This window comes from Giraffa tippelskirchi, chromosome 3 (assembly GCF_054371585.1).
Source record: "Giraffa tippelskirchi isolate mGirTip1 chromosome 3, T2T-mGirTip1v1.2.pri, whole genome shotgun sequence".
Classification (NCBI taxonomy): Eukaryota; Metazoa; Chordata; class Mammalia; order Artiodactyla; family Giraffidae; genus Giraffa; species Giraffa tippelskirchi.
In genome coordinates, this window is record NC_137277.1 from 13,292,293 (window position 1) to 13,309,889 (window position 17,597).

Sequence of the window (17,597 nt, forward strand, 5' to 3'; positions counted from 1 at the left end):
AGAGGAGCCCCCGCTTCTCGCAACTAGAGAAAAGCCCGCCCACCACAATGGAGACCCAGAACAGCCAAGAGTAAATAAATAAACAAAATTATTAAAAAAAATTATGCGTCCCTTTCATTCATACCCTTCTCTATTCGCTTGCTCCCTGATATAACTTATGGAAGGAAAAAACAATTATCAATTTGCGTTAAACAAGTATGGTGCTTTCAGTAACTTCTCGTTTTGCCTACCTCTTGACATCGTGAACCAGAGGGTCTTAAGTTTAACCTTGAATTAATACTCAAATAACTCCAAACTTTCAAAAAGTAGCAAAATGATAACATATATTCATGTATCTTTATATTAAATATATATGTATGTATAGAGTTATATGTGTATATATATATATCTTTCTTTTTCTGAAACTTTTATGAGTAAATTATTACCATAGCCCTTTACCACCTAAACACTTCAGTGGTCATTTCCTAAAAATAGGAATATTCTCTCACATACCAACAGCACATAAATTTACAGTTCATAAGTTTATAATTCTTTAATCTACCATCCATATTCCAAATTTGTCAGTTAACTTCAGTTCAGTCGTCATTCAGTTGTGTCCGACTCTTTGTGACGCCATAACTGCAGCACGCCAGGCTTCCCTGTCCATCACCAACTCCCAGAGTCCACCCAAACCCATGTCCATTGAGTAGGCGATGCCATCCAACCATCTCATCCTATGTCGTCCCCTTCTCCTCCTGCCCTCAATCTTTCCCAGCATCAGGGTCTTTTCAAATGAGTCAGCTCTTCGCACGAGATGGCCAAAGTATTGGAGTTTCAGCTTCAACATCAGTCCTTCCAATGAACACCCAGGACTGATCTCTTTTAGGATGGACTGGTTGATCTCCTTGCAGTTCAAGGGACTCTCCAGAGTCTTCTCCAACACCACAGTTCAAAAGCATCAATTCTTTGGTGCTCAGCATTCTTTATAGTCCAACTCTCACATCCATACATGACCACTGGAAAAACCATAGCCCTGACTAGACGGACCTTTGTTGACAAAGTAATGTTTCTGCTTTTTAATATGCTGTCTAGGTTGGTCATAACTTTCCTTCCAAGGAGTAAGCGTCTTTTCATTTCATGGCTGCAGTCACCATCTGCAGTGATTTTGGAGCCCCCCAAAATAAAGTCTGACACTGTTTCCACTGTTTCTCTATCTATTTGCCAAGAAGTGATAGGACCAGATGCCATGATCTTGTTTTCTGAATGTTGAGCTTTAAATCAACTTTTTCACTCTCCTCTTTCACTTTCATCAAGAGGCTCTTTAGTTCTTAGCTTTCTGCCATAAGGGTGGTGTCAGCTGCATATCTGAGGTTATTGGTATTTCTCCTTGCCATCTTGATTCCAGCTTGTGGTTCCTCCAGCCCAGCGTTTCTCATGATGTACTCTGCATATAAGTCAGTTAACTTAGTGATATTCTTTACAGCTTTTTTCTCTCTCCAAGACAAGATCTAGCCTAGGGTCAGGTATTTCATTCAATTGTCATGTAGTCAGCCTCCTTTAATTGGGAATATTTCCACTGACATCTTTTACGACATTAACATTCTATTTATTTTATTCGTTTATTTTTGGCGACACTGGGTCTTTGTTGCTTCACGTGGGCTTTCTCTAGCTGCAGTGAGTGGGGACTACTCTCTAGTTGTGGTGCATGGGCTTCTCACTGCGGTGGCTTCTCTTGTTGCAGAGCATGGGCTCTAGAGTGTGGGCTCAGTAGTTGTGACACTTGGCCTTAGTTGCTAGCACTCAGCCTTCTTTATGATCAACTCTCACATCTGTACATGACAACTGGAAAAACCATAGCTTTGACTATATGGACCTTTGTTGGCAAAGTGATGTCTCTGCTTTTTATTATGATGTCTAGGTTTATCATAGCACTTTTTCCAAGGATTGTCTCCATGCTTTTATGCAAATTGAAATTGTTATTAAATAATGGTTACCAGGTGGCACTGGTGGTAAAGAACCCACCTGCCAGTGCAGGAGACATGACATAGGTTTAATCCCTGGGCCAGGAAGATCTCCTGGAGGAGGGCACGGCAACCCACTCCAGTATTTTTGCCTGAAGAATCCCATGGACAGAGGAGCCTGGCAGCCTACAGTCCATAGGGTCACAAAGAGTTGGATATGACTGAAGTGACTTAGCACCCAACCCACCACCCTCTTGCTCTACAATCACAGGCTTATGGTGATAGCAGGATCCCTACAGGAAATCTTTCTCTTCTTATAGGTAATTTGAAGTTACAGTATTTTCTTAATAATGAAGACATGAACCCTGTATAGTTTTGTTTTACTTCATTTTATGGTTGTTTTGGGAGATGGACAGACTTGTCATCAGCTAAGTATCATTGTTTTCCAGCCCTAGGAGTCTCAATATACTTATCAGACATACATTTTAGCACCCAATCACAATTAAATTGATGAGAAAAAAAAGGTTTAATTGTTCAGAGTCACACAACTAAGGGGCAAAGTCTACACTTCTTAGATATCAGCTTAGTGCTTTTTAAAAATACATGATTAGAAATCTTAATTCTACTTCATTGTTCTTTGCTCCGTTACTTACTCATTTCTTATTCCAATTCCAGTGAAGCATTACGCATTTGGATTTTCTTCTCAAATACAGCTTTTAGCCCCAAACTGAAAATTCCATCTTCAGAGTGTTGAATAAAAAGAATGTTTGTGTTAGGGGAAATTGGTAATTAAAAAAATGTAAGAATAGAAATAAAATTGAGGATTTAAAATTTCTACTTTAAAGCAAATTCTAGTCACTCAAGAAAGGGATATTGCTTTCAATTTCAGTGTGAGAATTACAGAGACAGGATATATATATATCAAAGCCTGATCAAAGGATTAAACATTTAACAGATTTTAATCTATGGTTAGTAATAAAGTTACCTCTGTAAAACCGGAACTTCTATGATACTCAATTTCAAAATGCTAGGAAGGACACTTGACAGTTAACATTAGCATGATCTCAAACTGCCAGAGAAGTCCAAAAGTAAACGTTCTGAAGATACACTAATGCCAAGTGTCCAGCTCTGCCACGTATAGCTCAGAGTCTTTTTCTTTTGTAAAATCAAGTAGCACTTACCATATAGGGTTGAGGACTGAAAACACTGTACACAAGGCAAGTGACACAGGACACATGACTAGAACTCACTAAACACAGCTGTTTAGCCAAGTCTGCATTTCTGAACCTTCATGAAACCATTAATTACAGGCTAAACAAACCAAAGAATACTTCCTACTTAGATTTCTAGTTATCCCTGTCCTACTGACAGCAAATGGCCAGTCCTAGGGAAGGTTATGGTCTGAGTCATCCCCTAATCTGCCCAGCACACCTCACTTTATGTCTTTTTCCCTACTGCTACCCTTTCTTTAAGTCTGAGCAAAACCCTTCAGCCCTCTACAAGATACCAAGCTAGAGTAAAATTTGCTCTCTATATCCTACTTCTTTCAGATCCTGATATTTAAAATGGATTCTAATTAGAAAAGAGCTGTGTCCCTTTTAAAGGAATTTTAGAAAGCACACGATTGAGAAATAAGCAGTTGACTTGCAGAGTAGCTGCTGCTGGCAAAGGGCTTTTGTAGCTTGGGAAAAATACATTCTAAAGTTACCAATTTTTGTCACAATATTTATTTTGAAATTCCAAATAATACTAAAAAAAAAAAGGGTGTGAGTTTTAAAATAAATATATATATATATTAATGAGAGTGTAAGTAAAAAAATAGAGAAGCATTACCCTAGACTCCTGTGGAACATCAAACTATAATCTTGCACTCTTTTGCTGTGCCTCACTATCAAAATACAGATGGCACAGCTCTGATATAGCTTTAATGACTTGATTATGAATTGCTTTCAAAAGTAATTTATTTGGATTTTCCATATCCTTTAATGAATTGCAAATATATTAACAGAAAAGACTTTCCCCCCCAAGACTGTACAATTTCTGAAATAAGTCAGGAAAAGCAAAAAAAGAAGACACAAAATTACATTGTTTCAATGCATATATAACACACACATCACACCCACACTTGCATTTTCCCAGGTTTTCACAAAGAAAACAGGTCACCATATTTCTCTTGAAGACCCATATTATACTCTGGCTAAACAGAGACTTGCAAACTTTTTTCTTCAAAAAGAGCATTTTTAATAGACTAAATACTGGTTATCACTGAGTTTTTGTTTAAGGTACAACAGCAGCATGGTTCAAATGTTACTTGCAGTTCTTGGAAAAAAATAAGAATTTTAAAGTAATGAAATACAGAAAAAGTAGGACCACCTTTCATTATTTTGAGTACCATTGTTCTCTTGAAAAAATATTTCCAACCTTCTAAAATCCCAGAGTTAAGAACCATTTCCAAGGGGGAAAAATATCCAATGCCACAACATAACTTCTGAACAAGAGTGTGTGTGTGTGTGTGTGTATACACACGTGTGAAAGGCTTAAAGAGAAAAAATAATGTTGAAGTACTTAGTATTTCTGATTTCCTTCAAAATACTTCTGAAATTTGAAGCAAACATTTTGCTTGATTAAAATGCGTATCTTCTTTGATCCCCATACTACGCAAAAAAGAAAGAAGAGAAAGCCAGAAACAGTAAATAGGTAGGAAATGCTTCGAACAGCTAAATGACTTTGAAAGTAGAGGTGTGAGGAAAATGCAATCAGATCAATCCTGGGCTGATTATCGATCAACCAACCATCGCCATGCTCTGCCTTCCACAACTATCCTTTTATTCTTGGTCTCAAAATTAGTACCAGAAAGACTTACTTCTGGCACAGGACATAAATTCCTACTACAAAACATAACTAATTATACATCAGCAAATTGTTTTCTGAGCACAGCTTTCTCCAAGCTTTGTAACATAGAGCTCAGATCAAAGCTTTCTATGAAACTCTATATTTGATACTGTTACACAGCTGGCTTATGATTTGCCAATTAAAAAATAAAAGAATATAAAATTAATATTACAGAACTAATGGATAATAAAATGGAATATTTGTTAGAATTCAAGTGCTAGCCTTGGGGAATCTTTAATGATATTCATTTACTCCCAATCTTTCCTTTTTCTTATAAATTATTTTTTTAGGCAGCACATAAACAGATTTAGGTAGGAAATTTTGTTAAATACCTCTCTGGCACCCCAATACCCAACCTAACACTCTGACTTGAATTAGTTTATAATGGAATTTAATCCATATTCAAATAAGCAGATCAATAGTAAATGATAGAAAATTACTGAGACTATGGGCTAAAATTTTTTCACATCTTCTGTAATCCATCTCATTTTCACAGCTTAACTAACAAAATACAGGTAACCAGTAGATAAGTTTGTCCTTCATCAAATAATCCACAACAATAACTGTAGGCCTGTCATTTGTAAGAAACTATAAATTTGTTATATTCGGACATTGGCACTTAATAAAATGTTAACAACTGAAGTTTCTCTAAAAATTTCAAACATTACAATAAAGGAGATACACAATTTAAAACTTTAAATCAGTTACTGTGAAATTCCAATAATTCTCATTTTATTATGCATAATTAGATCTTTAAAATTGTGGTCATTCCCCAAAGACATCAATCTATATTATGATAAACTCAAGAGAGAACTCATCTCCTTCGAAAGAGTGGGTGGTTTTTTGTTTTTATTTTTGCAGCTAAACTTTTCTAATATTCTAAACCCAGTCACTCTCAGTACATGTTTTGGTGACTCACACTACTGGAAATAATCTGAAGCAGAGAGCAGAAAAGAATGGAAATGATCTCACCAAAGGTAACCACACTTTCTTGCACCTTGCTTAAACATTTAAGGAAAGTCAAAGGGATACTGTCTTGAACAAATATAAATTCAAGGTTATGGTAGGATTCTGATTGTATTAAGGCTTTCACTATCATGATCTCTTTAAGTCTTTCCATTTAGTGTTCTCATTTTGATTCTTCCGGTGAACTTAAATGGTTATTAAGAGCCTTGTTTTGGCTTTTCAGTGGGCAACCCCTCTATCATCTCTGAATGTTAAAGGTGATCCCACAGACCTCAAAGAGAAGAGGAAAAATGTTAAGGACCAATTTTAAAGTTTGTAATACCAAGATAACAATGATCAACACTTTGAGGCAAGATGAATAAATTAAAATTCTTGGTTAGACATTAAAGTATTCTTGCCAAGAATAAGTGTACACTGTATGGAGGGATATTGATGCCTACATATGAGTCCCTAATATGCTCATTACATTTGTTTATGGGAGACACTGAAGTTTAAGGTAATTTACATTCCTTGGCAATCAGGTTACTCTGTTATAGGCAATGTCTTTTATTGTTCCATCTGGCACTTGCTAACACCATTCTTGAAGAACCTAGAAATGAAGGTCAGTCACTTTGTTTATCAGGAACAGAACCAAGTAAAAACAAATTTTTGGAAAAACGACCAAGAGATTCTGGTTCATCGCCATTTTCCATATCCAATGGTTCCTTCAGGATAAAGCATAACTCTTCCTTCCATGATAGCTTTCCAACAAAGGGAGATTAAAGAAAAAAAAAAAGAAAGAAAAAGAAAGTTTCCCACCCTATCCCCTCTAAACTGTCATTCATACTGGTGAAAGAGCCAGTTTTGTTAGCAGCTAAATATTGCACTGCCTTTCATTCTGTGTACAGTCAGGGTCCAATGAAAGTGGCACACTCAGGATATAAGTGATGGATGATGACAATGCTGGCTCAAGAGTGAAGACTCAGTACATGGAAGGACAAGAAACATGTCAGCACGAGTCACACATCCAGTTGCAAAGGTCTGATTTCCAAAAGTTAAAATTCATCACTTTCAGCTGCATGAAGTTGTGTGTCATCCGCATCTGTCATGCTGCTCTCCTGGGATTCATCTGTTCCCACTTCAAAAATAAAAAAAGTCTACAGTAAGGTATCTGAAAAATATTTTTTTTTAGTTCATGAAAATAAGTAAAGAAAACTATTATAGTCAGAGAGATAAGACCTTAAACAAAAGCCCTTAAAAATCCTGATATCCTTCAATAAAATGCAATTCAAGTTTCTTATTTTACAGCATGTCTAAGATTATTTTATTGCATTTAACCATTAAGAGTTTTAACTACTAAAACTGCCTCTCCCTAATGAATTCTTATTTGCTAACCTAAGAATTGGGCTTCCCAGGTGGTGCTAGTGGTAAAGAACCAGCCTGCCAATGCAGGAGACTTAAGAGATGTGGGTTTGATCTCTAGGTCGGGAAGATCTCCTGGAGGAGGGCACGGCAACCCATTCCAATCTTCTTACCTGGAGGATCCCACGGACAGGGGAGCCTGGCGGGCTACAGTCCATAGGGTTGCAAAGAGTTGGACACAACTGAAGCACTTACTCAACCTAAGAATTAGAACTATTCTCTAAAACATTAAAAAAGACTGACATTCCACCCAACTGTTGACTTCACTTTGGGGATAGTCCCTATTAGTTCACAAAAATATAAAACATATTTCTGCAACAAAGGCATCTTAGTTTACCTCATCAGAGGTCTCTCAATTCTCTTATTAAAAAATATTAATGTATTAAGTCTTAGTTCTCACTAGTTATTTTAAGACATGTACTCAAGGGACCGAGTGTGTGTGAGTGTGTATATATTTATCTGCCTTTTAATTAATTGATGTATAGCTGACTTATAATATTATATTAGTTTCAAATGTACAATATTTAGATTTTAGATATGTGAAAGTTACACAGAATTTGAACAGCCACTACTACAGATCTGTCAATACTTTAAAATGTGCACAAATTTATTATTCACTCACCTAGCACTTACAATACAACATAGTCACATCTATCATCTTTTCTCCCCCTACCACATTTCTAGGAAGCAGATAAGCCAGGCATTAGTTACATAGGTTGAAGCTCAGGTAAAAATCAGCAATGGATTTGTCAAAATCACACAGCAAATTAGATCCAGAACTGAAACTAGTTACCTGGCTCCATATGCACACTGTTGTTATATTATCCTGTTCAATTTCCCTAAAATTTCATTTGGTATAAAAAATCTATTGTGTTTAGAAATAAAATTCTTATGCAAAAGGCAGCTTCCTGAATATTCAAAAAATTTTCCACATTTATTCTGTGCCATAAAGAAGTATCTGTTTCATCTGATATGGTGTTTCACTAGCTTTCTGGTTTGAATAACCACATATAGACCAAAGTCATACGGAGGATACTCACTGATCTGTTCTTCTTGGGTTATTGGCTCCTCATCATCTGGAAGGTAGCGCTTATCAATTGCCTCTTTAATCTGGTTATTGGCTCCTTTAGGATCTAAATCCATAGCCCAAGAGAAATTCATCAGGGCGAGGTGCGTTTGACCTAACTTCTTGTAAACCTAGAAATAAACAGCAGCACTACATTTTTCATTAAGTTGTAAGCTTCATCTATAAAATCCTAAACATTTTAAATTTAAATTAGGTTCCTGATTGATGTGTTATAAGTTCATTCTGAAGAGTAGGACATTTTCATCCTATAGAAGAATTCATACCAACTTTTGAGTTCCTTTTAATATATTCAGCTATTATTTTCAGAATTCCTTGCCTGTATCTCTCAGGTAGTGAGCTTCCAATACATCTCACTCTGGAACAATGACAGTGGACTATAAATTGCTTGATTAGTACTCATTTACACTGATTTTAAATGGAGTTATAGCAACTCTCCCCTGATGGCTCAGTGGTAAAGAATCCAACTGCAATGTAGAAGTCACAGGAGACCTAGGTTCGATCCCTGGGTTGGGAAGATTTCCCTGGAGGAGGAAATGGCAACCCACTCCAGTATTCTTGTCTGAAAAATCCCATGGACAGAGAAGCCTGGCTAGTTACAGTCCAAAGGTCACAAAGAGTCAGACACAACTGAGCGTGTGGTAACCATACATACAAAGCAACTCTCACCACTGTCCACCATCCTCAGTTACTTTAAGCAATAGGCTTCTGGGGACCCAGTGTGTAAAGTCCTGACTAGTCTTGCCTCAGAAATTCTGAAAGCCATTTTTTTGAACTAAGACAACACCATGGTATTATTTTTCTTCTTTTGGGAGACATTTGAGTATTTTATTGATAACTGGAAGCTAAGGGCTTTCCTTGAGGTAGTCTCAGTTATGAACTCATTATCAGTCACAAGGCTGAAAGTGCTGATATACTTCTAAAACTATAGCAAGATTACAAAGTGTGTGCTCTTGTTTCTTCATTAGGATATCTATCACCTTCTTAAATGTTAATAAAAACTAAATCCATGATTTATTTCCAGAGTACATAGTTCAGAGATCTAGCTGAATTTGCTCAATTGATGGTACACAATAAAACATTATATTTATTTTTCAAAAGTTAGTATCTGTTATGATAGAGTTTAGAACCAGGGCCCCGATTTTTACCTTTCCTATTAAGAAGTAAACGAGGGATTCTTTGGGAACAATTTGTTTCAATTCTTCAAGTTCTTGTAAAGCAGACTGAAAAAAGCAAAGAAAAACACAGTAGCAAAATTTTTACAGTTTTGACTAAGCAAGTGATTTTATTTAATTTCCCAAATCATCTTAACTAAAGCGTATTAGATCTTAATCAATGTCCTACCTTGCTTCATTAATCCTTGTAAAAATGCAAGAAAAATACTTATTACAACAAGAAGTAAGAAATGGCAGGAACTCAATCAAATTCACTGAAAATATACACAATTCTTTGTGAAATATGGAGGTGATAACCCTAGCTTTTGTCATCATTTTATTTAAAACAGCTAAATTCAATCCCATTGTGTATAAAGATGTTTTAAAAACTAAGTTGCAAAACACTTCTCAAGTTCTGTTAATATACCTTCTCCCTGACACAAGCACTAGCTTTGAATACCATCCTGCCATTTTAACTAATGATGAAGAACCTAAAATTGAGTTAAGATTATCTAGTAATCTTTTGACCACTGCTGAGTTGAGCTTGTCTAGTAATCTTCTGACTACCGCTAAAGGGGTTCAGGAGATTGAGAAGACAGATAGGAAAATTGTATGTGTATTTAAAAGAAAGATATGATTAAAAATAAACAGCTCCCCAAATGAAATAGTCAATTTTTCACCTAGTAAATAGATAAAAATTAAAAGTTTGATATTACATAAAGTTACCATGAGGGAGGAAAGACAGGTATTCTCATCACTGAGGGCAGAACTGCAAATTGATGCAAACTCTGTGTGAGGACAACTTAACATTATCTATTAAGTTAAAAACTACATGTAAACACTGATTCAGCAATCCATTTGTTAGGAATTTGGCCTCGTTATGTCAACTAACATATTTTTCTAATCAGAACAACAAAAGGTCAGTGAGAAGAGTGACATTGCTTAAAGTTTTTGCAAATCTCTGGTTAAGAGAAGACAGCTGGACTCATCTGCTTTTGCATTCAATCTGTTATGATGTCACATCAAGTAGCTTTTAGAACACCCCACTGTACACTGGTGAGAGAATCAAAGTGAAAAAGGCAAATAACATCTAAATATTATTATGAAAATAGTTCTCCCCTTGTGGACTTCCTGAAAAGATTTTTGGTAACCCCCCAGAAGTGCCCAGACTATACTTTAGAATCACTGCTTTGAATACATTTTCATCAAGATGTTGTACCCCAAAAACATCTATACTGCTACACCACACACAGTTTAGAACTAATATGTTTTCTATGACTGCAGGTTACAATTGTTATCAAAATTTCATGCATTTATCATGCTGCAACCCCCCCCCCCCCCCCCCCCGCATAATCTACTTGGAAACTCTGAAAACAGTTTCTAACACAGACACAGTATAGTATCCAACAGGGCAGGAGAGCTCTCTTTTTCACCCTAGAAGAGGTAAACAATTACACACTGATACAATACATTAAACAGGGTGGTGTCTAGTAATGGTTTTTGCCACAGAGAGATTGAAATGGCCCTCTAACACAGTTTGGTTTTCATTTCGGAGGCAAGACATTGCAGAAGCAGTCAGTAACTTTTCTTATGCCCCTTTTCTAACCTACACCTAATCATGCATCAAAGTAAGCCTGATAATTTGGCCGAGCCCTAAGCTGGTACTCAAAAATGACTATAACCATTTTGGCCTGGACAATGGGTCAGATTAGAACATGGGTTTCTTGAAGCAAGTATAGGCTTGATTTACATGGCATTCCTGGTAGGTGAGGTGGCTTATGCCTTTAAGATTAATAAATAAAATCCTTCAACTGAAGAACCTGACCACATATCAGATTAAATAAAAACTTTTTAAATTTTTGTACAATGAAGCAAAAACAGGAAAACAAATGCTGAATTACAATTATAGTACACTTCAAAGAGCGAGTTAAAAATTGTTAAATGTTTATTAGATTTAAAGGACATTGTAAAAGGCAGAACAGTAAGATTAGACATCCACTTCTTCATAAAGAAAATCAGACCAAGACTCCATGGGGTCGCAGAGTTGGACACGATTGAGTGACTAATCTCCCTCTAGGGGAGTACTAGATGGTAAGCTGTTCAAAGGCAGGAAATATGGTTGCTTCATTTGCCACTATATTCCTAGTGTCTGACATATATTAATAAGAGGCATTCAAACAAATACTTGTTGAATAATGCACATATATTCATTTATTCTGTTCACATATCTTGGTCGTAATATGATAGGAAATCTTTTTAAAGAATAAACTTATATTCCTAAATATATACACACCCATCCTTCCTATGAGTATTTCATGAAGAAATATAGGCAAAAAAAGACATAGCTTTTAAAAATGGGGAAATAAACTATTTAAGATAAAAATTCAAGTATAAATAACTTTTAGTTTATTTAAAAAGTGGCAAAGCTTAAATAGTACTATGTTGAAGACTGTTAAACTACATATACATATATATACATATATATCTATATATATCCATACATATATATATATATATCTTACCTTATATTTTTCATTTGCAAATAAAACTGAGGCTCTGTGAAATTTGCATAGAGGGTTCTTAGGATCAATAACAATGGCTTTGTTTAGGGTATCCAAAGCCTTCTCAGATTTTTTCAGTGCATGCTGAACCTATAAGAAATGAAGATTCTATTAATGTTTCCTTATTTGTGAGGAAAGGTAAAAACCAAATAGTGTGACTCAAAAACAACACAGCTTCCAATTCACCATTACTCTCCATAATGATAATCAAGATTCTATCTTTAGAGTAGATATTTGGTTACCTTTAAGTCTAAAAGACAAGAAAAACCTTGGTCTTTCTTCACAAGAAAATCTGTACTATTTTGTTAGATAATACATTTTAACAGACTTATTATGGTCCTCTAAATATTAGACTTCTCAAAATTTTTCAAGAACCCCTAGGGGATTTGGCTCTGAAACTTACCAACCTTGTTTTGCTCAGAACAATTACACTTTTATCTATTTTAGGAATTTGTTTTAAAAATAATTCTTCTGCTTTACATATCTGAAAACCATTGATCTGTAATTCTGGGTAGTAAGTAATTTATTTCAAATAACTTAAAAAAAAAAAAACAAAAGCAAACCCAACCAAGTCTCATTATTTATTCATGTGTACTCATATTGCTATGTTCATTCTTAGATGAATTATATATTAAAAATAAATTTTAACAGGCTCAGAGACATAGAAAACAAACTGACAGTTACAAAAGAGGAAAGGGGGGTGAAGGAGGGATAAATTAGGAATTTAGGATTAACAGATACAGATGACTATATACAAAATACATGAACAACAAGGACCTACTATATAGCATAGGGAACTATATTCAATATCTCATAATAACCTATAATGGGAAAGAAATCTGAAAATGAATATATATGTATATATAACTGAATCACCTTGATGAAAGTCTGAAACACAACACTGTAAATCAACTATACTCAAAATACAAAAACAAAAACAGGGAAACTATAGCAGAGAAGTAACTTTTCCAGGTCTTAGAACCCACAGATTACACAATGCTGGACTATGGCCTTTAAGAAAGCCTGCTTTAAAAATGTTCAACTTCACTGAAAGGTAGCAAGAGATATTCAAGTTTGGTTTAAGTAAAGTGACGGAAAAAAAAATCTTTGACGTATTTTCCCTATATTTTTTGTACAGTATCTAACTATAAAAGTTACCATGTCAATTCTTAAGAAAATCATTATAAAGAGCTAGAATTCTGCCCCTAAAATGAACAGTGAAATTCCAAACTCATATAATTTTCCTTATACTGTATGCTTGTTCCCACAAAAGTCAAACTTGCCAAGAGAAAGAAAAGAGGGAGGGAAAGAGGGAAAGGGGAGAATGGTGAAAGGACAAGGAGAAGAACTTAAAAAATGTTCCAAGCTTTCAGAGAAGTTAGTGAATAAGATTTTAAAAAACCCAACATACATGTTCTCCTATCCTATCAAAGTATAACTTATTATCACATACAGTAAAAAAAAATATAAACATAAAATTGACCATTCTCACCACTTTATAAGAATTTTAATTAGTTCTGACATATCTATACCACTCAGAGGCTAAAATACAGGGAATCATTTGCCTTAAATTATTAATTAACTTAATTTAGGAGCTAAATATTAACATGGAAAACTGCTTTCAAAAATATCAAGTATCTCATATGAGTGTTATAATAACCCTATGAGGTAGGCAAGATGGCATTATTTGTCATTCACAAAATAGAAGCTCAGAGAAATTAAGTAACTTGCCCAAGGAATGAGGGTACTCCAGTGATTTCTCTTTATGCCAAGCAAAAAGGCGATATTTTTGGCTGTAAAAGAATCCAGGATATTGTTTCAAGAATAACAATAACAAAAAACCCTAATTTTCATTACAGCAATTAAGCCAATAACAAACATTCCAAAAGGGATTAACTGAACAATACTTAGAAAGCTACTTACTACTCCAATGTGGCAAAGCAAAACTGAACTTTGAGGGTTGATGTCAAGTGCTTTCTGGAAATGCATTTCTGCAAGGCTGAATTTTTCTTGCTTGTAATAAATCATTCCTAAACCATACCTGAGAGTTTAAAATAAAATACAATTTTAGGGATATGAAATGCTAATTTAGTTTAACTAATAAAAGGATATGTATGGAATGTGGCATTTTAATAAACCAGTAGAAAAATACTGATGTGTAATTTGTGATGGTCTTAGGGTAGGCAAAATCTGTCATGATAAAAAACTGCCCAAGTGTTTTAGACAAGTCAATTTTATAAGTGAAAACAATCCAATCAATCAAACAATCAACCAAATAAAACTATAACAACTAGAAAAAAAGAAACCACATCCTTAGACCTACCACTACAATCTCGATTTAATAGCTAATTTTTACTGCGTGATTATCATGTGTCTGCCGATAATTTTATTAAATTCTTTGTTTGATTTACCTTATTTAATCCTAAATGGAACCAAGGAGATAGGTACTGTTATCAATCACATTTTAAAATAAAGAAACTATGGAGTAGGAAATGGCAACCCACTCCAGTATTCTTGCCTGGAAAATTCCATGGACAGAGGAGTCTGGTGGGCTATAGCCCATGGGGTCGCAAAGAATCATACACCACTGAATGACTCAGGACACACACAGAGATCAAGTCATGAAAACTAGCCTTTTTGTTTGCTTACTTTATAAATTACAGTCCTGAGTATCTTTCTTGGACCAAAAAAAATAATGAATAGAAAATTCTATTTTCATTTTAATAAAATTTGTAATTTTGGGATGTAGGTATGGTTTTTTTAATAAAATTTTCAGTTTGTAAATAAAAAAAAAATTTAAAAAAAATAAATAAAATAAAATAAAGAAACTAAAGCATAGAGAAGTTAAATAACTTGCTCAAAGTTATACAGCTAATAAGGGCAGGTAAAGTATCAGCCTGCAATACAGGAGATGCAAGAGACCTAGGGTTGATCCCTGGGTTGGGAAGATCCCCTGGAGGAGGAAATGGCAACTCACTCCAGTATTTTTGCCTGGAAAACTCATGGACAGAGGAGCCTGGTGGGCTACATACAGTCCACAGGGTAGTGATGAGTCAGACATGACTCAGTGACTAAACACACACACAAGGATTCTATTCAGATCCTCCCTCAATGATTCTAGACCCTAAACTCCTAATAATGCTACTCCCATATTATCCTTCAAAACTTACAGACTTCAAAATTATAATTTTTAAAGGCTTCACACCGGAGAAGGCAATGGCACCCCACTCCAGTATTCTTGCCTGGAAAATCCCATGGACAGAAGAGCCTGGTAGGCTGCAGTCCATGGGGTCTCGAAGAGTCGGACATGACTGAGTGACTTCACTTTCACTTTTCACTTTCATGCATTGGAGAAGGAAATGGCAACCCACTCCAGTGTTCTTGCCTGGAGAATCCCAGGGACAGGGGAGCCTGGTGGGCTGCCGTCTATGGGGTCGCACAGAGTCGGACACGAGTGAAGCGACTTAGCAGCAGCAGCAAAGGCTTCACACAGATATCAAAATCACACATTTTAAAGACTATGCAACAGTATATTAAGTTGATATACAGGTATGTTTCCTGAATTTTCAAAACATCAAATATATTGTGACCAATTTACATTAAGGATCCCTCTTGGTGAACCTAGATAATAATGAAGGGGAATAATCAACAAATGATTAAGAAAAAAGCACAACAATATACTGTTTATTATTATAATTGTGTTAGAGGTCAAGAAAAGGTATGAAAAGTTCTGTGCTAATAATGGTGAAAATGGAGATAACCAAAGAAAGACCACTCACCTGGGGGTAGGAAAAATAAATTTGCTTAGTTTAATTAAATACTTACAGTTACCTGAATAACTCAATATTGAACGTCTTCCCAGTAAAAGCTTGCTAGTCTGAATATACCTCCTTTTCTCTAATTGCAACAATTATTTTTATAACAATTTTGATATGGTAAATTTTATTAAAAATGCAACTACTGAAATATGGCAGAACAGATAACTACACATTTAAGAAACAACTCAAGTCCTATTAAGAACTGAGCTCTGAAAATATCACAGAGAACTTTATGTGAATGTTGGCAAGCTTGACTGTTTAACTGGTTAGCAGAAGCTAGTACTCATCAGGCCATCTTTCAGGCAATGTAACTACTTAGAATGAGATAAAATTCATTAAAAAACACATATACAGTCAAAAAATATATTTCAGTAATCTAGTGCTTCAGATTTAGAAACTGCTATAATGATTAACCCAGTCATTAATAGATTAACCTTCCTATTCATCTACTTACCCACAAGTATAAAAAAGTAAAACAGGTATTACTTAAACTGGAACATTCTTGATAAACTTAATAAACTAGAACTAATACTTAATAAATCTGCCAGAGCAACACCTAATGGATAGTTTTCTATGTTTATTTTCTATTATCCAAAAGGTAGCAGAAATTATCTACTGGATAATAGAAAAGAAGAATTATACTGTTATTATAATTATGATAGAGAAAATTATACTGTTCTTCTCCACAGTCCCAACCATTCTCTATTTTCATCACCATTTTAGTGCTCTAACAAAAAGTAACAAATCAAAGTAATAATACCAGATATTAATACTTGCAAATGTTTAGTAGGAGAAAAAGTAGAAACTGTTCAATATAAGGATCTGGAATTCTACTGGCATTAGTTAAGAGTTTGTTAAAGGTATAAATTTCACATAAAAAACCACTTAGGTTAGAAGCTACCAACCAGTATGTACCATTCTTCAAATTCATGACAACAAAGAAATAATCTCACTAGAAAAATTACTGGGACCAGCCCCATTAATAAGACATTGTCTTTGCACTTTGTTAGCACTTACCATGCATTATAATGTCTAGGATTGACTCTGATAGCATTTCGAAAACAAGCTAATGCTTTGTCTAATTCTTCAGTTAACACAAACTCATGCCCTAATAGAGTATAGGCATAAGCATAATTTGGATCAACCTGGATAGCTCTCTGGAAGAATTTAATTGCAATATCATGTTCCCGCTGCAAACTGAAACAGTTCCCTGCAGCACACCAGGCCTTAAAAAAAAAGAAACAAAAACCAAATGCATAATTAAAATTTTGATTTATTTTTTTCTAACAAAAGCAAATCTATGACTAAAATCAAGACTCAGATCTTACGTAGAACAGAAAGACAACAATTAAAGAGCTTTAATAGATACAGTCAATCTTCATTATTCAAGGATTCCATATTTGCAAATCTGTCTACTTTCTAAAATTAACCTGTAAAACCAAAATCAATACTTGCAGTGCTTTAGTGATCATTGGTGGACCCACATGTGATATATGTGTGTATGGTTCAGTATTTGTCAATTTAGTGTTCATGGAAACTATAGACCTAACTACCAGGAATAATGAGAACTGACTCTTAAATTCTAAGCTTCAATATGTTACAAAAGGACCACTATATATTCTTGAGATGCAAGGAAATAAAACCCTTACAGGACTGAAACATGTAAATAAACTGCCTATGCCTTAAAATGACAGTTAAAATTATTATTTTAATTTAAAATGAGCACTTTAAAAATCTCTATTTCTGTTTAATGAACTCTGCTCTTGGTGACAACAGCAAGT

General features: G+C 34.8%; 1 protein-coding gene across 7 annotated transcripts in view; it reads right to left on the bottom strand.

Moving 5' to 3' along the window:
- Positions 1–3,883: 3,883 nt before the first annotated feature.
- The window catches only part of CDC27 (cell division cycle 27), a 51,939-nt gene continuing 38,225 nt past the window's right edge, over positions 3,884–17,597 (bottom strand). For 5 of the 7 annotated variants that reach the window (XM_081576502.1, XM_081576499.1, XM_081576498.1 and 2 more), the window contains exons 14-19: positions 16,834–17,042; positions 13,922–14,039; positions 11,960–12,088; positions 9,432–9,506; positions 8,240–8,396; positions 3,884–6,915 (exon numbers count right to left, since the gene is read on the bottom strand). In XM_081576502.1, the coding sequence (XP_081432628.1) occupies positions 6,833–6,915; positions 8,240–8,396; positions 9,432–9,506; positions 11,960–12,088; positions 13,922–14,039; positions 16,834–17,042 (771 nt within the window). In that variant the 3' untranslated portion in view covers positions 3,884–6,832. The remainder of the gene's footprint in view (positions 6,916–8,239; positions 8,397–9,431; positions 9,507–11,959; positions 12,089–13,921; positions 14,040–16,833; positions 17,043–17,597) is intronic. The other 2 variants (XM_081576501.1, XM_081576500.1) reach the window with 1 other exon arrangement.